The 27,772-nt window shown below is 36.3% G+C and overlaps 1 protein-coding gene across 1 annotated transcript; it reads left to right on the top strand.

The window, feature by feature from the left end:
• The first annotated feature begins 3,016 nt into the window (after window positions 1-3,016).
• LOC129923273 (mitogen-activated protein kinase kinase kinase 13-like) lies at window positions 3,017-20,926 on the top strand. The gene is made up of 4 exons (XM_056013540.1): window positions 3,017-3,117; window positions 3,397-3,504; window positions 10,252-11,392; window positions 20,633-20,926. Exons 1-3 carry the CDS (start codon window positions 3,047-3,049, stop codon window positions 10,412-10,414), a joined length of 342 nt encoding a protein of 113 aa, XP_055869515.1. The 5' UTR covers window positions 3,017-3,046; the 3' UTR covers window positions 10,415-11,392; window positions 20,633-20,926.
• The last annotated feature ends 6,846 nt before the right edge of the window (window positions 20,927-27,772 follow it).

Here is a 27,772-nt window from a genome sequence, read left to right on the forward strand (position 1 = left end):
CGCCGTTTGTTCTCGACAGCAGATTTTCTTTTGGTTTTAAAATATGTATCCCGCGGCCTTCGTAAGTGACCTCCAGCTGTCTCGTTCTGAGGCCGCATGCAACCAGGTGCTCTCATCTGTCAGCCAAGGAAAGTTGACGCCTAAGCTGGTCTTTGAAGCGTTTCCGCGGGGGAAAAAATGGGGGTGGGGAGGATTTAGATCTAGTTGCGCCATAAATCTAGAATCTAGACTATATGTAAGAAGAATAGAACTACAGAAAACTGAAAAATATCCTTGGTAACTGATAATTTAGTTTATTTGATTTCGTGGCTTTTCAAAAAAAACTTTTTTAAGCTTACGTACAGTCAACTCATTTGTTTTGAAATCACGGAAATGGCAACACTCAATGTTTGTCGTAGAAATTGAGGGAAAATTGATAGATTTCAAATTCCCATCTCTAGATCTAGATGATTCTGTTGATTCTCTTGCAATTGAAATTAGTAAACAGATTCTAACTGACGATTTCGGTAACCTAAAATTTTTATAAATAGTTTAAAATACTTTAAATGAATCTGGTAGATTGGTAGATCTATCATCTTCTATAAGTTCTAGACATCTCTCTAGTGAGACTCTAGTCTCTACTACTCTGACTCTAGTAGTATTTAAGTATTCTTTATTTCTTAGTTCTAGACTAACTCTTGAGCTAGGCCTAGTACTACTACTAGTACTCCAAGTAGTACTCAGTGTGTAGTAGTACTATTAGTAGCACTCTTAGACTCTAGTAGTAGTAACTAGATTCTAGATCTGATCTAGATCTACAGTAACTTACGTTTATCGAACAAGTTAGCTCATTCGCCGACATTTTTTATGTTTGAATTTGTGTATCTCCGTAAAAATTAGACCTAGAAAAAAACTGATTATATCTATGAACTCCTCATCCATTTTTCTTAAAAAGTAGATATGTTTTATTCTATTACTACTCAAAGTTAAACTTATATTTGATGTTAAAGTGAGTCAGGTTGATGATTTCAAAAGCTTAAATTATCGAACACTTTTTTTACCTTTATCTTATCTTATCGAACATTAAGAACTTATCGAACACATGAGAAGTATGGTGTTTAAAAGTGTTATAATCTTAAAATTTTGTGAAAAGTATGGTGTTTCAAAAGTGTTATAATCTATTTTTTTTTTTTTTATTTATATCATTTTCTTTTTACGCCATGTCAAGACAGACAGATTTTAGTCATTTCCACATGGTCCACATCGAAGGAATCTATAATCTATCACTGATCAGCTCTGCTTAGAAACTGACGGTGCTAAGCCCAGTAACGCATTATCGTAGTACTTATTTAGGTCTAAGCTATTTTGAGTCATAAGGTCATTAATAAATTAAATCCAGATATTATCTATTTGAGGGAGAGCCTAATAAGCTTTGGTAGCCAATAGATAATCCTCCCCAAGTCATTGCAGGACACAACAGTTTACTTGGTTCACCTAAAAACAAAACATACGGTACGCGGTCCTACGTAACTAGCCGCCGATCTAGCACGCTCAGTGTATGTAACAGCCCAAAAGTCAGTGCTAGATATTTTTCGATCTGGGCGGGGAAGGGGGGGTTGCTGAAAAGCTATGGTAGCTTGCGAGCTGTGTTACCTATAGATGTAGATAGATCCGCAATCCCTAAACCACCTGGTTGACCAAAAAAAAAAACCGTATTTTAGAGCACGCTTAGTATTTGTCACACACACACAAACAACATATCTATATATCTATCACGCCTAGTGTTTGTGACCTAATTAGCGGCTTGACCTTAGGTATTTGTATGCATAGGTTACCACACTCTCTATATACATGAAATTTTAAAAATAAATCATCAACCTATTCCTTTAAAAAAAAAGGGTCATCACCAAAGAATAATTTTAATGGAAAATATCTTTTTTTTTTTTCAGGAGTGCAATGCCCAGAAAGAGACTGGTACCATCATTTAGACAAATTCTCATGCACATTGAGATTGCCTCTGCTGAATTACTTCGGTTCAGTCTGGAGGACTTTTCTGAATCTCAAGTAAGTCCTTTACTGATTGACACTATGGGTTCTGTCATTATCAACAAGAAACTCTTAAGAAATTATCTGAGGTGTTCTCATTTTCCCAATTAAAATATACAGATGAAAAACCTGCCTTTGTGCATTATGCATATATATATACATTATTATTTGAGTAAAGAGCAGATGGCCTCCTGACTTGTCATATTCTGCTAGAAAATTTGTCTTTTTATGGCATTTAACGTTTAACAGTACACATGCTTTCTTCATGCAGCTGATGTATCCAAAGGAGTGGCAATTGCTGATACAGTTTGGTATCAGTGGTGTTGCAGGCTCTGCAAATTGTCTAAGGGTTGCGGTCTCCTGATTTTTTCTCAGGGTCAACTCTCAAAACCTTTCCCATGATTCGGTATAGCTGCAAGGCAGCAGAGCTTTTAATTCAGAAGTTTCCTTCTCCTAGGTGGGTACAAAGAATTGATATTACTCTAGTATCAGCATCATGGTTTGTCATCAGAAGTTGGCTTTGTACTTAATGTAGCTGTGTGATAGCAGTGCTAGAGCCAGAAGTGAACTTGTGCTTTGAATGATTAAAAAAAACTTTTTTTCAACCAATGCAAAGCTTCTAAGCTTTCTTCATACAAAAAAAAGAGACAGCCTCTTATTTTCTAGCCTTCTTTTACACTCTGAGAGAGAAAAGCTTTTACACTGCAAGTATCCCTGCTGCTATAAGGTAGTAATGGTGACCATCTTTCAGACTCTATTCAAACTTCTTATTCTGACCAAGAATGACGTTGAAATAATTTGACCTGATGCAGAAATAAAGCAAATTTAACTCCTTTCTGTTCCAGCTCTGGCTTATCTTCTAATGTCATTAGTTCTTAAAGTGAACCAATTCCTATCTAAATATTTTTTCATGATACATTTTTTTTTCTACTATATATATTTAAAAATGTTAAGAAAATATTTAAACCTTTTTTTTGCTTAGGGAATTTGGAGGAAAGAGATTCGTGAAAATTTCCAAAAAATGAAAGCTGAAGGTTCCAACTTACTCCAGCTGGAAGAAGAGCTTATAAAAAGAAGAAAAGAAGAATTAAGGTATTTTGTATGGAGAAGATTTGGGTTTTTTTTCTTTCTCATGAAATTAAGATCATTTATTTATGCAACTGAATTTTTTTTTTCATTTGACTTTTAAGTACTTTGTTTTATTTTTAAGTAAGACATAATAGACTTGACAATTATATTTTTAATTATCTCATGTCCTGACTTGTATCTATATAGACTTTGACTAAACATATAGTAAATTTGGATATTTCCATTATTTGTTGCTATGAAGTGTTAACTGTTATGTTTCAATATGTTAATTATTTTGTTTAGATATGCACAGGATGTCAGAGAGCATTATGAAAGCAAGTTGAACAATTTGTATATAGAATTAACAGCTTGTATGCTGCAACTGGAAAAGAGGGAACGGGAGCTCATCAAGTAAGGACATGTTCTTTGGTGTTAATGTTAGTCATGCTTTACAATGTTTTAGGGGTGCTTTTCTCAACCTGTGGGCCATATCACAAAAGGACCCGCTGACAAGGACTTGACTTATTCCTGTGCATTCCCAGGGGAGCATAGGGCCACAATCACACCTCTCCACCAAACTCGGTTCTGAGCAGCTTTCTTCACTTGTCATTCAAGTACCCTCAGCTTCACGGATGACTGACCTCTTCCAGGTTTGCGTGGGTCTGCCCACTTTCCTCTTTCCTTGCGGATTCCAATCAAGTGAGTACCTTACAACATCGGTAGCTGGTTTTCGCAGGGTGTGTCCTATCCAGCTCCACTTTGGCTTTGTGATGTCTTGGGCTATGGGCTTTAGTCTAATTCTCTCCCACAAATTGCTGACAAGGAGCAGTCACATATCTGGTCCCTTTTTTTTAAAAAAAACTTTCTTATGGCAGTATTAATAAAATTACTTTATATTGTACAATTAAATTTTACTAAGATTATATATCAGTTATTTTTATTTATATTATATTTATGTTAATTTTTGTTGTAAATGTTCTTTTTCAACGGATACACATTTAGATACAAGTAAAGTAACTTTAATGTTGCGTATACTACCACTTTGGAAAGCCTTACTATTTTACTATTGATATAGATGTTTTGTATGAACCACAGCATAAGCACAGTATATTCTATTATAGATGTATCTAAATAAGTGTTTCCCAAATATTGGAATATAAATATTGCACATTGGAAAAAAAATTTAGCTGAATATTTATCTTATTTTTAAGGTAGAATATTCCTTACATTTAAAATATATAATTTGTAAAACACTTTCTGTTTTGTATTAGAATTTATGCTAAGATAAACTGTTATTATAATTAACCCATTAGCTCCTTCTGCAATCTGAAACATTTTCTCCTGTCATTGTTGTCGTAAACTGTTGTAGAACGTTTCTAAAATCCCCTTTTTCAATATAGGCCTACTTGCTTTAAACTTTTTTAAATAGAAGATTTCTCATAGTCTTGTTGCAAGCATGACTATAAATCATTGTGAAGATTATCGATTCTATTTTTAGTAAAATCTGGAAGATTTTTATTGTTGTAATAATTTTTCAAATGAAATGGCCCATAATCCCCAGTGTATAAGCCCCCACCTGAGAAAATGAGTTCTTCTTCATTGTTCTCATTGTTATGTTGTAGTGTTCATATGACTAGAGATGAACTGCGCAGTGGTTTCCATATAATTTTCTTTCTATTGGGGTGATTTGGGGTCAATATCTTATACTGGCCTCTTGGTAGAGAGAGCAGTTTTGGAGGACATGGTCGGCATTTTGTGGGAAGCGTGGTCGAGGGGCTAAGTGCGCTTGAACTTGGCTACCTAGAAGGGGGCTCGAGGTTCAACACCCGACTCGGGCAGAGTTGCGTTTACTGAGCGCCTAAAGGCAGCACGGAAAACCAACTCCTAGATACCCCCTCCCCCCCACCGGTCCACAAATGAGATTGGACCAGAGCGCTCTGAGCATGCTATAAGCATGAAAGTAGCGCTGTATAAAAGCTATAATAATAATTTTCTGGTGATACTCCACATGGGCAGATTTCACTGGTTCCAATTTTGAGCTTCCGGTACATTTGTTGTTGTATTCTGTTGAGTCCGGTCCTGAGTCGAAAGATTGACATTGGTCTTGTCGGGATAGCTTGTAGTAAGCGTCATCTTTCTTGTGATTTGGATGGGAGCTCGTCCATTTCTCATTTATTTTATCTACAATTAATTTCTTCATTTCTTCTGGATAGAGTGCAGAGTTTACTTGTGAGTTTGTTCTCCCACTCTTGGCGAGTGTGTCAGCCTTCTCATTTCCTGCTAGTTGTATGTGAGCTGGTATCCATTGAATAACAGTTTTTTTTTTGCTGTTGTTGTTGAGCTTTGTAAGTGCTGTTCTGAGGTTTTTAATATAAGGGGAATCAGAGTTTTGCAAGCTTTGGAGGGTTGTTTTCGCGTCTGTTAGAAAGACAATCTGACTGTGAGGAGAACTTGGATGATTTGCTAGCATGGTAGCAGCTAGTGCTAGTGCTTCCCTTTCTGCTCTGTGACTGTCAGAGAGCTTTCCAGTTGCAATGGATTTTTCTAGTTTTCCTCCATCTGGCCATTCGATAAGTATTCCAGCTCCTCCATTTGTGGTGGCTTTATGGGATGAGCCATCCGTGTAAACTCTGATCCATTGATTGCTAGGGTAATTGGTATGTAGAAAACAGTTCACTATTTCCTTGAGCTCTGTTGGTCTGTAATCAGATTTTCTTTTTATGTTTTCAATATGGTCCCTTATAGTAGGAAGAGGGCCTTCGTCCCAGGGTGGAGATTCATTATAGTGTATTGAGGATTCCAGAGTAATTTTTTCAAGTTGGTGTTTCTTTTTTAGGCTTAGAGATTCCTGTATGAAATTGGTTCTTTTGAGACGGTTTTTTGTGCCAGTTTTGTGGATTTTTGTTCTGAGTGGGTGCTTCTTCAAGGTTTCCAATTTAGTGAATTGGGAAAGGATTTTTATTTCTCTTCTTTCATTTAGAGAGATCAGGGCAGCGGTTTCCTCCATAGCTCTTATGGGTGTTGTTTTGATTGCTCCTGTCATTATCCTTTGACCAATATTTTGAACCTTGTCTATTTTTCTTAGGTTGGTTTGGGCTGCTGAGCCCCATGCTGTGGCACCATATTCTAGTACAGGTCTTACATAACTGGTATAGGTCTTTTTCAAGATGTTGTGATTAGCTCCCCAATCTGTGCCAGCTAATTTTTTCAAGAGGGATAGTCTCTGGATGCCTTTACTCTGTGTTTTATCTATTTGGTTTTTCCAGGTTAGTCTTGGGTCATAGGTGACTCCAAGATAAGTAGGGCTGTCATTTTTTTCTAAAGCTTCCTTATCTAATGTTAATTTTATTGTTTATTGTTTTGTTGACAGTGAGAATATGGTATATGTGGTCTTTTTTGTGTTGATGGACATGCCCCAGTCTTTGGACCAATTATTGAGTTTATCAAGAGCATCTTGTAATCAAAATTTCGATGTTCCTACATATTCTTCTGTGCTAATTATGGCAAGGTCTTCTGCATACATGCTGCTTTTAACTTTTCTTGGTTGGTTTTGATTTAGATCGTTTATGAATACTAGGAAAAGTGTTGGGGATAGGACTCCTCCTTGGGGGACGCCATTTTTTATACCCACTGTGTGGCTTCTTTGTCCTTGCATGCAAACTAAGGCTTTTCTATTATTTAGATATTCCTTTATCCAGTTGTACATTCTGTGGGATATGTGATGCTGGATTAGCTTGAGCAAGAGACCTTGTTCTCAGACTTTGTCAAATGCTTTTTCTAAGTCAACCCACACAATTGTTGGTTTCTTTTCTTTAAAGCCGTCTTCTATTTCTTGTGTGATGAAGGCAATTTGATCTTCTGTTGATCTGCCTTTTCTAAAGCCAGCCTGGGCTTCAGTGAGTAGATTATTTGACTCAAGGATCCATGTCAGCCTTCTATTTATCACTCTTTCCATCAGTTTGCAAGTACAGCTATCCAGTTTATTTCTTGGTTTGCTTTGCTTTAGTATAGGGATCATAATGGCTTTTTTCAGATGTTTGGAATTCTGCCAGATTTCCAGCTAGCATTGAATATTTGTAGCAGTTTTCTTTTGGCTTGAGGACCCAAGTGAAGAAGCATGTCATTTGATATTTTGTCCGAGCCCGGGGCTTGTTTTGGTTTGAGGACTTTTAGGGATTCATCTAGTTCCTTCATTTTAAGATTAGTGGTCATTCCCAAGGAGTAAGCTGGATTGTTTTCTTTAATTTTATCTGGGATTTCTGAGTTTACATCTTTATTTCTACTTTCATTAATTTGTATTTGTCCTACGCTTTGGAAAAACTTAATGAATTCATTTGCTGCTTCTTGGCCTTTCAGGGGTTTGTTGTCCTTTTCTATTACTATAGGAGTTGTTCTGCTTTCTTCCTGGTTGAGACATTTGGCTATACGCCAGAGTTTGTGACCATCTCTATATACGTTTAGTTGTTCTCTTTTTTCATGCCAACTTTTCCTCAAGGCAGAAAGGTAATTTTTCCTGAAAACTGTGTTAGCTGCTTTTAGATTTATGTTATTTTCTATACAAGGGTTATTTTCTACTTTTTCTGGCTTCAATAGTGTCATTGTGGAGTTGTTGAAGGTGATCAGACCAGTTGGGGATATAATCTTTTCTTGCTCCTCTAGGAATTGATTCCTTAGCTGCTAGGAGGATTGCTTTGGAGAAAGCTGAGAATGACTTATTAACCTGATTTGATTTGCAGTTTATTGAAGTTGTGTATAGGTCTGTGAGCTTTGAGAATAGGTGCCAGTTGGCTTTTTTATAGTTGCATCTGGGGATGGTGGAGTTTTCTGATATTTTGAAGGAGGTATCGATACTGATCAATATGGGTCTGTGGTCACTGGTGGCTAGCTGGTCTGCAACTTCTCTGCTGCACTTTTTGGATAAGTTGTCAGTTGCAAAGGCTAGATCTGGAGTGGTTGATGTTAGCCAAGCTCTTGAGAAAAAGGTTGGTTTATCCTCAGGTTTATTAAGCAATATACGTCTGTTCTCTGCTTGCCATTCTTCAATTTCTTCTCCCCTGGCATTTAGGTCTGGGTATCCCAAGCTCTGAGAGTGACTATTCATATCTCCTAAGATTAGACAGTCTTCTTGGTCAGGTATTTGTATGTGGTCAATCTCGATTTCCTTGTCTGGTGGGAAGTAGCAGTTAAATAGATAAATATTTCCATCTGGGAGAATTAGCTTAGTTCCCATTATTTCTGATTCTGAGGAGTTGGGCATAGTTATGTCTGTGGTAGGAATATCATTTTTAATGAGGGTGGGGATTCCTCCTTTGGGTCTGATTTCTCTATCTTGTCTGATGCGAGCTTCTTTTTTCTTGGAGTGTTGGCCAGTAGTATTTACTTTCTTGTCCCTGCTCCTGGCTCCACAGGCAGAGATAGAAGAACCACCAGCTCGCTTGTGTGGGCTCCTTCGAGGGGGAGAGCCCGGCCCCCTACCTGCGCGGCAGGACGCCACATCTATTACAATCGTTACTGAACTCCAACATAGATGAAGTTGCTTGTCAATGTGTTATGCGCCAGGAGGCCCATTGACTCCGACTTCAGCCTGCTTTTCTTTCTGAGTGTGCTCCCATAGCCTTTGATCATCCAAGATCATCTGCAAGGTAGCAGGTGTTTATTTTCTGAGTTTTCTCTCCTAAATGAACTACTATCCCTAGCTAACGGGTTTCATCTACCCGGGTTTAGAGTTAGAGCGCCCTATACTTGCTTTTTGCAATCATTTCCCTGGATTTCTCAGATGTTTTTAGTAAATATTCTAACCACTGGAATACTTCACCTCATCCTCCATGACTGCAAACCAGTTGGTCCTCAGCTGTTTATTTGCTATTCACAGCTAACCCTTATATCTAAGGGTCTTTCCCCTATCCGCCACCTGGGGACGCGCTTGGTAGAAGGTGGTAGCTCCCCCAAGAGAAAATTAGTATTTTTGAAGCTTTTTTTATATTCTAAAGGTATTAAAAGTATATATTTTTTTAAACTAGACATATTGTTCTATTTTTTAAAGTTGTTTGTTTATTTAGTATTAGATCTTAAGTTTGATTACTTTTTCAAAATATTTATTTTTTAGGATTCAAGGTTATCCCTCTTTGATTAGGGCCTTGAAAGGTTTTTTTTCTAACTGGAAATAGAAGCTATTGGGTTAAAATTTGAAAAAAAAAAATGACTACATGATTTTGGGTTCTTGAAGTGCATATCTTATTTAAATCAGGCCCAGTATTGGTAAGTTCAATGCTAAAAATGAATTTTGAACCCAAGATTGATTTCAAGTTATATAAAATAATTTTGGATCATTTTCAGCTCTTCATTCTTTTTTTTTTTTTTTTTTTTTTTTTGAGACTATCTCTTGTTACTTATGCATGATGTTGATATTTTCTGTATGATTATTTTGTATCATGGCGAACATTGAATTTTAATCATGAAATATTTTTTTTATCAGACGAGAACAACAACTGACTTTGTACAATAAACATAGAAAGAGTATCGTTCGACCAATCATAAAAGCTCAAGAAAAGTTAGATTGACTTGGTAAAAAATGTACACATAGGTCAGGGTCTGAAGTCACGATGTAAGTAAATTTTCTTGTTGTGTGAGTGTATCTTTATATCCACAATCTATAGCTCACACTCCACTATCATACTGCAAGGGATCCTTGGCCATGTAGACATAAAGCATAAAGAGAAATGAAAAGATAGAATTTAGGTATAGAATGAAATAAAGAGACAGATTTATGGACAAAAAGGGAAATGACAAGGCACAGTCTTACAGAGGGAAATGACAAGGTAGACCTAATGTCAAAGTCAGGGTCATTAATTGAGGAACTGGAAAGACTTGTAATCTATAACACTGTTAAGTAAATATTAACTAACAATCATAAAGAATATCTTCACCAAATGGTATTAAGATGCACAGGCTGAGTTTTGTATAGATAAATGACCTGCCATTAGACCTATAAATGTTTGACATATCAAATTTGAATATGTCACAATATGAAAATGGTATTTAGAAAAAGAAAAAAAGAAATTAATTTTAGAATATATATGTGGTTTTTAAAAGATGAATAACAAGAGATGGAGATGAGATAATAAAAATAAAGACTTTTTATTTCTCTTCTGACTTTAGGCCAGACTCTATGAAAAACACAGAAGGGAGCATGACAACTAGCTCTGAGCTGGTACCACCGTCTCCTACGAAATTGCGCACCAGGAAGTCTCGTCATCGTCGGAATAACAGCAGAGGGTCTATGAAAGACATTACCTCTGCTCAAATCTCAATCTACATATGAAGCATCACTGGACACCCAAACATCAGACAAACTTAACCCTGCAGGGCTTCATCCTACTGACCATGCACCCTATCCTGGGACATTTAAATTTTTGGGACCTGCCACTGCAATCGGGGAGTATCGAAGTGAAGATGAAGCTGATGGCCAAGAGACAAGGTTAACTCATATGGAAAACAACATGAAGAAACGTCAGGAGTGTTGTAGCAGAAACTTATCCACTTCTGTCACCAGGCACTTGCCAATCTCAAAACACTCACCTGTAAGTAAACACCAGCATCAACACAGAACTCTTCATCCTATCAAGACAATAACATTAATGATGTCTGCTTTGGCTGTGATGGTGGCTGCAGTGATGCTACTTGTAGCAGAAATGCTCATCCCAGTCAGTGCAGATGTGGAGTGCACATGTGACCTATCCCCTCTGTCCAGCCCAAAACAGAACTTTGAAACTATGAGTGAAAAATCATCTCCGGATATTGACCTCTCATTCCGACCTGAAACTGGGTCAGGTTCATGTTCTTGTTCACCGGTTACCTCTCCTGCTGACATACTGGAGGATCAATCAAATCCGGTGCGAGAAAAAGACTCATATGAAAATTTAAATTACTAATCAATAGCTCAGCCACTGAAAGTTGTCATTTAACATCTGGTCAACTTGAGGAATCTCTCCAAGACAGTCCTACTACCAACTCTAACAACACACAGTCTGTGCAACAATACAAATTTCAACAATCAACTTCTGGCTGTCAACTCTGGCTTTAAACGTGTACATAGCAGTCAGGATATGAGGGGACAGAAGAATAGAAGCCCCTCCAGAAGGATTCTTGAATCTGATTTGATGAAGAAAGGAGTTATGAAAACATTAGAGGATACAATGCGCTAGGAAATTTAGAGACCAACTGTTTCCAAAGTGGAATAGAAAAAAGAAATGAGTCACCAGAGAAGACCAATGCTCCGAAGAAGTTTAGAAATACAAAGGTTAGTATAGTAAAATATTGTATCAATGTTAAATGACCATTTTTGTTGTGTAGTTATGTAGGTCTTATCTACACTGATCTTAGTAAAATCCTGACTTCCCTGTAACTTTGATCCACACTGTGTCAGTGGGAGTCTTCCAAAGTTGTAGTTTGATCATGACTCAATTATTTATTCCACACAGTGTCAGCGGTGATAATCCCCATCTTGATAATAAAAGACATAACCATATAAATTTCATTGAACCGAAGGTTAAACACCAGTCCACTAATCAGGACTGAAGTGCCAAAGTGTTCTTGTATCACATAGAATAATCATTTAATTGGTTCCAGGTCACTTCATCCAATGGTCACTTCATCCCATGGTCATTTCATCCGCTAGTCATTTCATTCTCTAATCCATCAAATTATAATTGTAAAAAGTAAGAAATTAACAATATTTCATATATTTATTTTTATTATTACACATTATAATATAATAATTATAATAAGTATAATAATAATAAATATAATAATTACACATTAATAAATAAGAATAAAGTATAATGTCAATATAAAAATTGCTTTTGCTTGTTAATTGAAATCAATAAGATAGGCTATTGATAGTAGGTACAGAAGAAAATCTTTTGATTTCTATTGCTGTACATTGTTTCTAATTTCTCGGCCAGTGTTGCATATGTCTTGAAGTCAGCGTTTATTAGAATAAATAAAATGTTATATATTAGGGTTTGAAATGACACGCACATATTTAAGAAAAAAAGTTTGACAAAGAAAGATAAAGTGAAAGATGGCAGTCAGGTGATACTTTATCTGCGGTATGGTCATAAGTATTCTAACTATTCTCATCTCTCAAAAGATTTACACTACTTCCACCACACCTTGGCCTTTGATGATAATTTATGAGAGCAGATTGGCATGATCATAATTATTCAAATTGTACTTCTATTTCTAAAAAGATTTTCCCCACTTCCACCACGCCTTGGCCTTTTGTCATTACATCACGCCATATGCACAGGATAATATTGACATCCCTACAACAAACAGAAACTATATAACTAAATACAAACCCTGCATTACAATATATAGGGGGAACACTATAAACACTATAATAACATGTTCAAAACATAAAAAAAAATATTCTAAATAAGAATATTTATATGTTATATGAAATGAGTGCTTAAAGGCAAACCCGTAACAACACAATTATACAATGACTAAAAACATTTTTAATTGAGAATGTTCTGACCAAAAGTAAGAGGGATGAAATAACCAGTCACCATGTAATTGGACCAGCCAGTTATTAGCACCAAAATGATCATTTCCTGGTGCGGTCAGATTAAACAGACTCAAGTCTGTAAGGTTATACAGCCTCGTATGAATTTTTATCTTCAGCCTATATGGTTTGTTAGTGGGATACTTATAAAATCACAGATGATAGATTTGTATGTTTGTATCATTTTTCTTATTTCATCTGGTTTGTAAAAAACAACAACACTTGAAATAAAAAAAAAACTGATGGTGAAAATGCTCCTCATGAGTTATGAAAATATGAAATCAAGATTAATTTGTTAAATATTAAATCCATTGCCGTGTCTTTTCAATTGTAGCAGGGATATCAAGGCGAATTATTGCAAATGTATGTAGGCTTTGCCCCTCCCACCCACCCCCCGCCACCCACCAAACAAGAGGAGAAGCAGTCTTTATAAGACATGCATCTAGAAACTTTCATTTGAACAAATCTAAATGATTACATACTTCCTTTGAATAATTATTGTATTTGCAATGTATGCAAATTTACTTTCTTCCTCTATGGGGGACATTGCCTGCCAAACTCCAGTTGGTGCCTTCTGGTAACTTGAGGGAGTTTACCCTCTTGAATGTTTTGAAACGAGCTAACATTGTGAAACCTCTTACAGTCGCTGGCCTCTGCAGGCTAACTGGTTATATGCTAGTGTTTGGGGATAGCAATGAGCTGTGGCTTACATGGTTCTTGCATGCTTGTCTGGTTTAAGGGCTGTGATTGTCAGAATTTAGAGCTACTGCTGGAGTTGATCTGCTGCCTGTTCTAAAGACTTTTGAAGGGTCGAGCCTTTCTCATATGTGTAGGTTCCAAACTGGTGGTATTAAAAAGGATCTCTTGCCCCCCTTCACTTTTGTGGATTAAACCCTAAAGATGATGCTTCCTTCCACCTCACAATTGTTTGGCTATGTGAGAAAAATTGTCAGAAATGAAACATTCTATATTTTCTTGCCAAATGTTTTAGTGTTCAATGTACAGTGGATATGAAATAATAATAATAATCTTTGTTATCTGTAAAGACACTTGTCTTACAATTTGTGCATTACTTCAAACAAAACATTATAACTATAGAAAACCAAAATGTACATTCACACCAGACTCACTCATAATTTACCTGTGAAAAGTTTATATCAGATAGTTTCTGTGAAGTAAGATTTCATTCACATAATACTTTGTTCTAGTTATCATCATTCATTATGTTTATAAGCTCTAGCTTGGGATTGCACTAGACAAATTGTTAACAATCTGGGCCAACTTAGAAAAAGTTTTGACCACTTTCTGAGCCAGGAAATTATTTGTTGAAATATTATTAAAATCTTTAACATAATTTAGATAAATTATAAGTCTTGGGTTAGTTTTGTTTTATATATATTTTCTTCAGAAATTTAGCATATTACCTCCTAGTTCAAACATCCTGCAGGATGACAGGTTTGAACCCAGGGCCATTGTAATGACAACCAAAGCACAGACCACACTGCTAAGAAGCCATACTTACTTAGTAGTCAGTTCTTCCATCTATCCATCCCAGTGGCGCTACAGCCCATGGAGGGCTCTGGCCTGCTTTAACACATCCTTCCATTCAGATCTCTCCTGGGCCTTTCGTCTCCACGCCCTAACCCAAAGCTGCTTCAGATCTGCTTCCACGTCATCTATCTATCGCATTCAGGGTCTGCCTTTGGGTCGCCTGCCTTTTGGTTTCTGCCTGTATACGATTTTCGCCCCTCTGTTATCTGACATTCTTTCAAGGTGACCTGCCCTGTTCTTTTTTATTTCGTTCACTATTGGTGGGTCTTCATATAATTGATATAACTCATGGTTAGTGCTGTCCTCCACCCTGTTTCATCCTGTATGGCACCATAGATTTTCCTAAGAATTTTTCTTTCCCAAGTGTTAAGTAAATTTTCAGATGTTTTTGTCAGTGTCCAGGTCTCACTTCCATACATTGCTGCTGGTCTTATTATGGTTTTGTATATTATTTTCTTGGTTTTCCTTGAAATCGTTTTGCTCTTAAGTAAATGGTGGGTGCTATAAAATGCCCTGTTGCCTGCTGCTATTCTTTCCTTTATTTCTGTTAGTAGGTCATTTTTTAAATTAATAGTACTTCCTAGATATTTGAAAGTTTGGACGTTTTCAAATTCGTGGTCTTTGATTTTGATATTTTGTCCCTCTGTTTGATTGTCTCTTGTCATTGTGATGTACTTGGTTTTACTGTCATTGACCTCAAGTCCTGCTGGTCGAGATGCTTCTTCTAGTTGTATGAAGGCTCTAGCGATGTCAGAGGTTTCTTTACCCAATAAGGCAATGTCATCGGCATAAGCAAGGTATTGTAGAGGTTGGCTGTATATCGTCCCTGTTGGTTGTGGACCCATGTTTTCTCTCCTGAAGTAGTTAGTAATAGTTCCCCTTGTGTTTATGTGTATATTTCTTATAACTCTCTCCAGTGTTAAATTGAAAAGCATGCAGGAAAGTGCGTCTCCTTGTCTTAATCCTCGTTTAATCCTAAATTCCTGTGAGTGTTCTCCTTGTATTATGACTTTGCTTTTTGAGTTGTTTAATGTCATATGTATAAGTCTTGTCAGCTTGTTGGGTATTCCAAAATCCTGTAGAGTGTCATATAGGTATTTCCTTCTGATACTGTCATAAGCCATTTTATAGTCTATAAAGAGTTGGTGGATTGGTATGTTGTATTCATGGCATTTTTCTAGTATACATCTTAGTGTGAAGATGTGGTCGGTTGTGGATTTGTTGGGTCTGAAACCACATTGGTAGTCACCTAAGATATCTTCTGAATATTTTCCAAGTCTCTTAGTTATAAGCCTAGACAGTATCTTATAAGTCACATTTAGTAGAGAGATTCCTCTGTAATTACAGCACTTTAACTTGGATCCTTTTTTGTGTATTGGGGTTATAAGAGCCGTTTCCCATTCTGTTGGTATTACTTCTTCTTCCCAAATTCTTGATATTAGTCTTTGTATTTGGGAATGTAAGTCTTTCCCTCCATATTTAATTAGTTCTGCTGTGATTTGGTCCTCTCCTGGTGCTTTGTGATTCTTCATGGTCCTAATTATTTCTGATGTTTCAATGAGTGTTGGAGGGTTCACTAAGGGATCTGGTCCCCCATGTGGCAGTTCATATTCTCCATTGTCTCCATCTTCAGTGGTATTTAGGATCTCCTCAAAGTATTCAGCCCATGACTCTGCTGTTTTCTGTAATAAGCTGACCATCTTTGTTCTCACACATGTGAAATCCGTTCTTTTCATCTTTAATTTTCATATAAATTCCTCTCATGTCTCCCTCCTTTGCTAGTTCCTCTATTTGAGTAATCTTGGACTTTTCCCATTCCCGTTTTTTCTTTCTTACAACTTTTGTGGCCCTCCTTCTTGCTTCATTGTATTGCTGTCTAGTGTTCCTGGTTTCTCTCTGTAGCATTATCATTCGGGCATTGTTCTTCTCTTCTATAGTTTGTCTGCATTCATCATCATACCACCCTATTATCTCGTTTTTTTGTTTAAACCCAACTACCTCTTCTACTGTTCTTTTGATCGCATGCTTTATTATTTCCCAATGCTCATTTATGTTATTTTCGCAGTCCTTTTCTAATGTTGTCAGTTGCGTTTGGAGTGCCATTCTATAAGTTTCTGCAACAAGTGGATCCTTTGTGAGTTTTTGACTATCATATTGCTGTGCTCTCTTTCTTTGGTAATTGTGTATGGTACTTATTCTTTGTCTAAGTTTAGCTTTTACTAGTAGGTGGTCTGAGTCAGCATTAGCTCCTCTGAAACTTCTTACATCTAGTATGTCTGATCCATGTCTCTTATCTATGAGTATATGATCTATTTGATTCTGGGTGTTGCCATCAGGTGAGATCCAGGTTACCTTGTGAATATTCTTATGTTGGAATTTTGTGCTGCTGATAGACATTCCTTTTCCTGATGCAAAATTCACTAATCTTATGCCATTATTGTTGGTCTCTTCATGTAAGCTTTCTTTGCCAATTATTGGTCTGAATGCTGGTTCCTTTCCAATTTTTGGATTGAAATCTCCTAGGACTATTTTGATGTCATGTTTTGGTGCTTCATCATAAATTCTTTCCAGTCCATCATAGAACTTCTACGTTTCTTTTATTGTGATTTGTGCTTTGGCTTTGGTTTAACTTTAATCAAGTCTTTATCTAAGCCTAAGCTAGAGATTTATAGTCTGTTACGTAGCTCTAGTCTTGAGACTTGATTGTTCTATCATCTGATCGGACTGTCCTAGAATACTAGATATCCAAATCTAGATCTATAACCTACATTTGTATTACAATGCCTAAATACGGGACATCGTTTAATGCGCTTTGGCTTGAAAAAGATATTTACAGATCTTGGCTTCAAAAATCATCCGTCAGTGACACCAAAGCCTTTTGTCGTCATTGTAAAAAACAAATTGACATATTATGCATGGGTGAAGCAGCACTTAAATCTCATATGAAATCAGATAAACACAAGCGAGAGTCTGGAAAGTCAGATGGCTGCTTAATGATTGCACCCATATTTGCTAAAAAGGCTGCTACAGTTACAGCGACTGTCACTTGTCCTACAGCTATGCCACCAACCCCACAGGTGCAAGCTGCTCAAGTCATTGATCCTAGCCAAAATATACCAACAACCTCTACGTCAACCCAGGCGCAATCATCAATCAAATCTCACGTGACCACAGAGGAGACAATCAACGCAGAGATACTATGGGCTTTGAAAGTGGTGTGTTCTCATTACTCATATAACAGTTGCCATGATATTGCTGATCATTTTGCTCGAATGTTTCCTGACAGCAACATAGCTAAAAAAATGTCTTGTGGAAAAGACAAAATATCCTATCTTGTGTCTTTTGGGCTTGGTCCTTATTTCCAGGATCTTCTAAAGGACAAGCTCAAAACTGTGAATGATGGTTTTGTACTATTGTTTGACGAATCTCTAAATCGAGAACTAAACAAGAAACAAATGGATATGCATGTCAGATACTGGGATACAGATAAGGTGAGTTGATTTGTTTAATTAAATTATAATTAGGCCTACACTAAATAGGTTAAATTAAACCTAAAGATGCATGAGTGCTATCTAATTATAATGAAAATAAATATTCAATATTAATGATGATTGTAGAATTGTTAATGAGATAAGACTGAATATAATTGTATCTATCGATATGCTAAATATTTTTTGAATTTCCCAACTTTAGGTTGTTACAAGGTACTATGGCTCTGCTTTCCTGGGTCATGCTACTGCTCAAGATATGCACCAAAAATTATGTGAAAACTTTCACTTTGACGGAAAAAGTGTTGTTCAGATATCAATGGATGGTCCAATGTCAACTGGGCCTTGTTCAAATTACTCAGTGAGGACCTCCAGAAAGCATCAGAAAAAAAGTTTGTGGACATTGGCAGTTGTGGGCTTCATACAATGCACAATGCTTTTCGTGCAGGCCTTGCATCAACTGGCTGGGAACTGGGTCATTTTTTCTCATCGCTGTCTTGGCTTTTCAAAGATACCCCAGCAAGAAGGGAAGACTTCACATCACTAACTGGCAGCAGTGATTTTCCTCTTGAACACTGTCAGCATCGATGGGTGGAGAATGTTGAGGTGGCAGAGAGAGCTCTCAAAGTATGGCCCCACGTAAAAAAATTCATTCAGTCTTTAATTACTGCTAAAAAGGCAATCAACACAAAGTCTTTTGAGCACCTGAAAGGCTGTATGGATGATGTACTACTAATTGCCAAAATTGAAAGCTTCATATCCATTGCAAAGGTTTTGCAACCTTTTTTAAAAAGATATCAAACAGATGCACCACTGTTGCCCTTTATGGCCCAAGACCTCTTCAACATGCTTCGGTCATTGTTGCAAAGATTTGTGACACCAGCTGTCTTTAAAGAATGCACTTCAGTTACAAAATCTCCACTGAAAAATCAGCTTGTCCAGTGTTTGAAATGGCTACAGCCTAAAAACATTGTAGAAGATTTTGATGGTTCTTTAAGAGACTTAGATGCCACTTTGAGCTACTTAGTTGAGCTTGGCCGTGTCAGCGCAGATGACTGTGATGATATCAAGTCGGAATTCACCCAGTGGCACAGTTCCATTGTCACCACAAATTCCATAGTATTCCAGTCCTTTAGTATCCAATGTGATAGACTGGATACTTTTTTTAATCAACATATTAACAGTGAATTCAGTAAACTATGGGCACTAATAAGAGGAATTTTGATTCTGTCTCATGGCCAAGCCCAGGTCGAGAGAGGTTTCAGTACCAATAAAGAGACAATGTGCGTCAACATGATGGAGAGAACACTTATAGCCAAGAGAATGATTTGTAACAGCATTGAAGCAATGGGAGGAATTAAAAATGTAACAATTTCTTCAGGCATGCGAATGGCTGCTGCTTCAGCCAGATCAAAGTATAGAATTTATCTGGAAGAAAGGGCTGAGGAGGAAAAAAGAAAGAACCTAAAAAGGAAAAGAAACGATCAATTTGAAGAACTTGAGGCTATGAAAGCCAAAAAAGCTAGGTTCGAAAGGGACATTACAAGCCTCACTGACTCTGCGGACAAGCTTGCAGAAAAAGCAGAAAACACTAACAGTCACAAATTTTTAATAGAATCCAATGCTTTACGTCGCTCTGCAAAGCTTAAAAAAGAGCAGATTGAAAAACTTACTTTGGAAATGGAAACCAAAGTGAGGGAGATCAGTGGACTCTAAAAAACATTAAAAACCCTTGTATATATGTAAATATATTGTAAAGAATGGATGTTCAGGATGCGTTTTATGGTAGGCCTTACACTCATACTAGTTTATAATGTATTTTTTTGCATGTTTTGAATATCTTGAGTAAGTTATTTTTATTTAGTAATCAAATCTAAATTATTCCAACCTATATATATATATATATATGGGCTATAAATATTTTTTTTAATTTTTTGGCGCGAACTCTTATGTCCTGGAATTTTTAAATTTCTCCTTGAAAACTCCTTGAAAACTCCTTGAATTTCAATTAGACTTTGGTGCAGAAACCCTGTAGAAGACTTCTTTTCTGTTATCATCTGCATCTTCAGTAGGGGCATGAACATTGATAAATGATATGTTGAAGAATTTTCCTTTCAAATGCAGTGAGCAGAGTCTATCCATTACAGGTTTAAATCCAATGACATTACCTACCATTTCCTTTTTAACAGCAAAACCTGTACCTAAGTTGTTAGTGCTTCCACCACTATAAAATATAGTATACTCCTTGGTTCTGAGAATGTCCGAGTCTTTCCACCTGATTTCCTGTAGGGCTACAAGGGGTATCCTATATTTCTTTAACACTTCAGTAAGTTGGGCTAGCGCACCTGCTCTATAAAGGCTTAGCACATTCCATGTCGCAAAACAAAAATCATGTCCTTTTCCAGGCCTAGGTCGTTTTCCGTTGAGATCTGTCCGGGTTTTCTTGTGTGTATTAGCTTTCGTAACAGTATTTTTTATATGACAGAGTAGTTAGCCCTGTGCATAACCATCTGGGGGGCTGCCCCTTTCAGCTCTCTGGATAGCTGCCTTTATTTTCGGGTAAGGTGCCCTAGCCTTTGTGGATCCCTCCACTTCCTGCAAGGCAGCAGGTTTGATTTTGGTCCACCCCGGGTATTTTATTTCCCCGGTACCCACCATATCTGGAGGGCATTCCCCTATCCGCCACCTGGGGAGGCGCTCGATTGGAGATCAAAATCTCCACACAAGAGTCAGTTCTTCTCTTTAGATAAAATCTGTGAAGAAAACTGATGAGATTTTATGTTTAAAGACAAATTTACATTAGGTTTAAAGACAAATTTAGATTAGGTTTAAAGACAAATGTTAAAAAAATAAGTTCATCCACAGTAATTATAACTTCAAACTAAATGACAACTGTATGTTTTAATCACACCATTTTGAACTGTCCCCACAGCACTCTGAAGATTCATGCTCAGAAGAAGTAGGAGACGTTAGTGAGGATGATGAATCAAGTAGCCACCCTCCCTGTCATCAGTCTCACTCAACTCTCAGTTCTGAAGGTGTGTTGTCTGAGGAGGACATGACTAGCAATCGCTCTGGTCATCAAGATGGCAGTGGTGATAATGGCTTGTTGTCTACGGGTAGTGCAGAAAATTTACAAGCAGAGTTGACAAAGTTTACAAATATACCTGATGGGTTGTCCGACAGGGAGAAGACTATCAGGAAGATGAAGAATAAAGTCAACTCCCCTGACATATTTGAAGTAAGTAGGAACTATTAGTTTTGTTTGTTTTGGATGTACCTTCAAATTTGAAGATTATTTTCCAAACCTCTTGCAGGATGATGGGGTATGGCACCGGGCAAATTTTGAACCAGGGATTAGGCAGCCCTGCTTTCCATTCCAACTAGTTGTCGATAAATAAATTTGAAAAACTAAATAAAATAGAAAGAGGCATTATCTCTGAACATCAAGAGGCTACACTGAAATGGCCTGGAACATATACTGCATATTTTTCCTCAAGTAAAAGCACATGTTAAAATGTGCCATCTCTACTTCTCTTTCATGAAAACTTTCCTTAAAGAGATGTACAGCTATATTGTAGCGTGCTGCTCAAAAGAAAATAGAAGAAATGTGGGGGAAAAGAAGGAAAACATTCATGCAGCTAATTAGAGAGTTTAAAAGCAAACACTGCCTCAGGTTATAGAAAAGAAAATTAAGAGGGCTAAAGTATAGGTGGGGGGGCATGGTGGCAGAGTGAGTGTTTGGCTTCTAAATAGAAGACAGTTGGTCATTGTGCTGGCCACTTAACACACTTGTTAACCATCTGTCATAGAAACAAGGCGACCTTTATATCATCTGCCCCAGCATGGTTCAAGGTGTGGGTGACTGCCAAGGGCCTTGTGGTTTTAGGGGCCTCACACCTCCAAGGTTTATCTATTGCATGAAAGACGCGCATCTAGTAGAACAAAATCATTTGAAAAAAAAAATCTTCAATTTCTATAGCGCTGTTAACACACAAAATGTAGGCTCAAGGTGTTGTGATAACATGGCTTAAAGAAAAAAGTTAAAATGACAAACCAATTTTTTAAAAGGTTTGAGCAGACAAGTCAAAATTTTCTTTTTGAGTGTAATGAAGCATGTTGCTTGGGTCAATGCTTGCATGTACTGAAAAAAAAACCCTCAACTTTTGAGGAAGAAACTTGGCAAAACTAGAAGTGTTTAGCCCAAAGCAAGGCTCTTAGAGGGTCACATGGAGTGATCAGTTCACTAAGGTTCAAGAGCATATCTTTGTTCTAAATGCAAAAATGACAAAGTAAGGCCACCCTGTAGTTGATCTTGTACTCACAGAAAGCCAATCAAGTGTATACTAGAGTGTACAGAATCTCATGTTGTTTTGTTTCTGAATTCACTGCAGCTTATCAGTTTTACATGCTGGCATTGCATTTTATTAGTTAAGCCAGAAAAGTATGAATGCCTAAGCAAGCTTTTTTGTTGACACACTTGTCAAATATGGTAGAATCTTGCCCAATATGTGCAGCTGCAGACAGAGATGCTTACAGAACTGAATTATGTGTGGGTCAAAAGATACAGTTGATTCAAGAAAACTCTGAGATTGCGAACTACATGTTATGCAGATTCAACAGTGGATATTTAATCACATCTGTCTCTTCTGCCAGTCAATTCAAGTGTAGTTTGTTTTTTTTTTCATTATCTGCCCCATCAGCTGCGGGGTGGGGGAGGTCTATAATGTATGAGCTGCTGTCTCTGTAAACTTGGAAAAATTTAAGTAATTCTGCAGTCAAATAGCTGTGTATAAAAGTATGAATAGTTTCAAATATTTTTTAATATTCACTATTAGCTCTAAGTAACTCTAATTCTGCTTCACTTACTAACTATATTTTTATTTCATTTTAGAAATGTGATACAGAAACTAGTTCAAGTTCTGATGAATGCTCTGACATGACTGTCTCATCAACTATACACAAAACCAGATCTGTAGAAACTAGTACACACTGGTAGTAGTTTTTCTCTTAGTTCTATTTCCTCCAGACAGAAGTCATCAGTTCTATCACTTACAATTAGTGTGTTCAGTGAACTGTGCTAGATAAACATCATTCGGACATCGATACAAATGGTTAGACAACCATTTACAATGTTTTGTTTGGACATCCATCAAGTTGGATAGACTACCATTTACGCTGTTTTGCCATTTGTTTAAATCAAGCAGTAAACTAGTCCTGTGACGTCATGGATTCAAAATTTCACTATAACAAAAACATCTTAAAACACAAAGACAGCATCTTTGAATTGCTATTACTTGGAGGATGTAACAGTGCATCAAACCAATGTTTTCACTGCTCTTGGTCTGAGACCACCATCAATTGCACATAAACAGATTCATTTATCATTGTGCACCATCTTTAGAAATGAGGACCTTCATGGAATGCATTCAGTTTAAATCTGAATTGAAGTCATGTAACAATCTCAATTTAAAAAAAACTCAACAATTGACATGTCGCCACTACAGCAAGTCAGGAGAAACAGAATTTCTGTGAAAATATCTTAATTTTATATCTTTACACTTAAATAAATAAATAAATTATTGCTTTAATATAGTGCTACTTTCATGCCTATAGCATGCTTATAATGCTATGGTCCAATCTCATTCATGGACCAGTGAGGGGGTATCTGTGAGAAGGTTTTCCGTGCTGCCTTTAGGCGCTCAGTAAACACAACTATGCCTGAGTCAAGTGTCGAACCTCGAGCCCCCTTCATAGGTAGCCAAGCCAAGTTCAAGCGTACTTAGCCTCTGGACCACGCTTCCCACTTAGAATAAACTTTAATTGTATATTTTTACACTTAGAATAAGCTATTTAGTTAGTTTGGCTACCATACACAAACTGTCTGTCATTGCCACTGATACATCAAGACTAAAGAGTTTTGATTTTCCCTACTTATGCTCATCTTCTTTGCATTGATGCGAATATGTAATTTTTTTTTTTTGTGGCATGATTCTAATTATCTTATACTAATAGTAAATGTTTATGTAAGCATCACCTAACCATATCCTGATTGTATTATGCTTGTCACATATAGAAAAAGTAAAATGATTGCTATTAGGGAAAATCATATTAAAATGATGGCAAATTTGTGCATTTTCTGCCAATAGAAACTTGATCTAAACTAATAAAAGCATGCACTAAATCAATAAATGAAATTGTCATTTTATATCAGATTTGTCAGTGGTTTATACAAGTCTAGAATAACTTTTCAAAGCTAACCCTGGGCCATTGATGTATTGTCTGGAGGAGGATGAGCAGTATTTTTTTAATTTTTGTTGTTTTATGTCCATTCTAACAGTTCTGTGAACTCATCCTTTCTAAAACTACCAGCTGTTTCAATTGAACTAACTGCTTACTGGTTAATAGATTTTTAAAAAAAATTGCATTGTTAATTATTTTGATCTAAATGAGATTTGATCAAAGGACATTAGTACCTTTAGATTCTAATTTTGAAATGTATTTAGTTAAATTATGCTACAAATATTAGTGATTTTCACACATTTTTCCATTTCTCTGATTTTTGCTTCTTAGATAATGTACACTGATGACATAGACCTATTTTTTTGTTTCTAGTATAAATAATCAATTTGAACAAGTCTATGTGAATCTTGTGCATATGAAATTTACCTTCCAAAATCCCCCTCAACCCCCTCCCTTTTTTTTTTAGTTTTATCAGGTGAGTCAATAATATTTAAACTTCAATGAGTTACCAAAATCATTGTAGATCAGTTTTATAATTAGTACTGGATCCACTACATCTGTGGGGATATGATCATTTTGAATGGTGGCACTTCATATGGGGATAGAGCCAATGATAGAATCATCAGATGTTTGTGGGAACATTTGGAAATAAAACTAAGTGGGCCTGTGAAGAAAGGCTTCTAAGTGTATGATGCTTGCTATATATTTTAATTTATTTTTAAAGTGAACTAACTTTTGCACTAATGATTTATTTCCTTATGCTAAACCCAGTCTAGCTTCAATTCATTGTGATTGACCTATCTATAAGTAGGCTATCTCTATAGTCACTTTCCCCACTATGTAGTTTTATTACTTCTTTCATCTTAGGGAATCCTATTCAATATGTCATTTATTAAATGGCTTCACTTCTGAAATAATTTCTTTATATGTCTGGTAATTATTAATACCAAATCTTCAGAGATCAGCTCCAACAGCAGAAATAGATTATACCATCAACAACATTTTAATACTAGTAATTTTGTTCAAAAATAACACAAATTGTTAGTTGTATCAAGTCTTACAACATTGGCAAGATGTCACAAATTATACATTCGACAGTGATGTGCCTGGCTGTCTGAAATTGCATGAGTGTTTTTGTCTCTCATTGCACTTTGTTTTAAAAGTTTTTGTACCAGACTCTCCAATGAGACCAATTTTTTTTATACACTAACTTCCTTCTATTGTCTAAAGGCATTGACTGATACTTCTAAACAAAGATATTTATTTTCTCTCTTTGTTCAATTTTTTTTCTCTTTCTTTACTTTTGGATTATCTTCCTTTTCTTGTTTACATTTAAGCTATGGAATGTTACATTTTCCTTTGATTTAGAATCATCTATTTCTGACATCAGCACAAATTTTAGGGCATTCTCCCCTTATGAATATTTTATTGCTAAGCTCTTTGTTGTGTCTTAGCATTTAGTGCTGAATTCACTACTTCTATAGTGATATGTCAAAGGAATTTGTTAGGCTTCACTTGTTTACAATATCAAATTAGGCAGATAAAAGTTAAGTTTTTTTTTGTTTTGTGTATTTTAAGTAAGTTTTATATAATGACAATAATATCATAGTAAAAACAAAAGTGTTCGATATGAAATGAAAACAGTTCATAATGGTAGTGTCTTTGGCGACAGTCAAGTTTTGTTTATCAAGAAGTTTTGGACTTAATTATTTGGTTAGTGACAGCGATGACAGACAGATTCCCTTCATTATTAGATTAAATGTTTGAACCGCCAACACACTTGATTGTCTCATTCTATTGTTGGCATTGCCTCTGTGTTCATTTGGTTAGTTGAAATTAGTTGTTAGAATACTCAAGACACAGCGAAGAAGTTCCATCCACATGTACATCTAGGCCTGACCACAGTTTGAAATGCTAAGAAGATTGTCAAAAACTAATAGTCAAATTGTATGAAATAATTGCTTCTTGGTAGAATGAGATGTTAGCCAATCTTGTAGGATGTTAGTAAAATCTTGATTTTTTTTCCCTCTTCTATTATAAATAAAAAGACAATTATACATATTTTTATCTATCAGTATTAAACTTAGTTCAAAAATGTGCATCAAATTTTCCTTGGAGAAATAAAAGCCATTTGTTGTAGCTTCAGGTTCTTGAGTGAATTCAAAAGTTTCTGCTTCTAGCTGCTATGTCCCTTCAGATGTCAAGTAGCCATTGGACTTGAAAGAGTGTCAACAAAGTATCACTGAAGCCTAACCTTTATTGATTAGACTTGAGAGAGTTCTTTACTTACTTACTTAGACTTAGGTCCTCCCGCACCGTTCGGCGCATTGGGCGGCAAGCTGTCTCCATAAAGATCTGGCAATGTCTGAAGCCTCCTCCCACCTGGTGTCCACTGTTCTGAGGTCCTCCATGAAGGTATGCCGCCAAGTAATATGAGGACGTCCCTGTTTGCGCTTTCCACGTTTTGGCTTCCATGTTATCGCAACTCTTGGTGTGCGTAATTCATTTTGACGTAGAACATGTCCCGCAATCCTCATGTGACACAACCTCACTAAGTGTTTGACTCCCAGTTCGGCATAGGATTTCCTTGTTTGAGACCCGATCTGTGTAACTGACTCCCAAAATCCGTCTCAGCCATCTCTGATGAGCCACATTTAGTCTTTTCTCAATTTTGACAGATGACTTCCACGTCTCACGTGCATATGTAGCAGTTGGAATGACCTTTATTTCAATGCTGACATAACAAACAGACAGTTTGTTATTATTGTATTTGAAAAACATAAATGTCTATCAAAATTGAGGCCTACTTTCTTAAACTCTTTACAAAGGTAACCTGTTAATCATAAATACTGTATGTTAAAAGATGAAGTTAGTGATAGGCTTCTTCAAAAGTTGGTTACAAGTTTCAATTGTGATTATAGAGCTGCTTGTTTGTTTGTTGTTTTTATGGTTGTTTTCTTTTTATTGAAAATAGTCAACTTTTTATGTGTGTGTGTGTTTGATCTCAAAACACACAATAAAAATTAAACTGAGTGAATTCATCAGTTTGAATTTTAACCAGGTGCAGTAGTTTGTATTTCAAATATCAAATAAGTCCACTTGGGCATTGTTTGCTTATTGGGAGCTCTGTTTAATTAGCCTGCCACTAGGAACTTTTGTCTCTTTAAAAAAAAATGAGCATTTCCTTTAATTTCCTTTGAACTTTAAGATGACTCATTTTCAAAACCTGATTGCATTCAAGGTTTGCGTGGCCGATTGCTGCACTTAGTGTAGCTATATTGGCTTAGCCAATGTACAAGGAACTATTGCATATTGGTAATAAGCTAAAGCACAGGAAAATAGTATTTATTGATGACTATTGCTAACAGCCAATATGAAAAGGATTTTCAGCCAGTGCATGTTTTCAAGAGGGGAAAAGTCCTCTTAAATAACTATAAACAATGATTTCATTGGCAGTTTTCTTTGCTTCTTTTCTCCTCATTTTCATCTTTGCTAATGTTACATTTATTTGTTTAGCTCAAGTTTATTTATTTAATGACAATATTTTATCAAATCTTAAAAATTTCAAAAATAATTTAAAATTAACATATCACATTTTTAAAAAAGTTGTTTTTTTATGTATCTTATAACATGGTAACCACTAGTCATTCCGAGATAAGAATAAAAATAAATGCACATTTTTTCAAGTCTATTTTTGCATTCCTAAAAGCATGTATGCATCCAAAATCCAAAACAGCGATACCCAGCATAGGGCCTGCAGGCCATATCTGGCCCATGGTGCAGTGCTGTTTGGCTTTTGAAGCTTCTGCTCATAGTGCATAATCAAACT

This window comes from Biomphalaria glabrata, chromosome 16 (assembly GCF_947242115.1).
Source record: "Biomphalaria glabrata chromosome 16, xgBioGlab47.1, whole genome shotgun sequence".
Classification (NCBI taxonomy): Eukaryota; Metazoa; Mollusca; class Gastropoda; family Planorbidae; genus Biomphalaria; species Biomphalaria glabrata.

Excerpts from the sequence above, each read along its gene's own strand:
- LOC129923273 (XM_056013540.1), top strand. The coding sequence starts at position 3,047 with ATGAAAGCTGAAGGTTCCAACTTACTCCAGCTGGAAGAAGAGCTTATA. Across the intron at positions 3,118-3,396 it reads AGAAGAAAAGAAGAATTAAG|ATATGCACAGGATGTCAGAG; the intron begins GTATTTTGTATG and ends TATTTTGTTTAG. Across the intron at positions 3,505-10,251 it reads AGGGAACGGGAGCTCATCAA|GCCAGACTCTATGAAAAACA; the intron begins GTAAGGACATGT and ends TTCTGACTTTAG.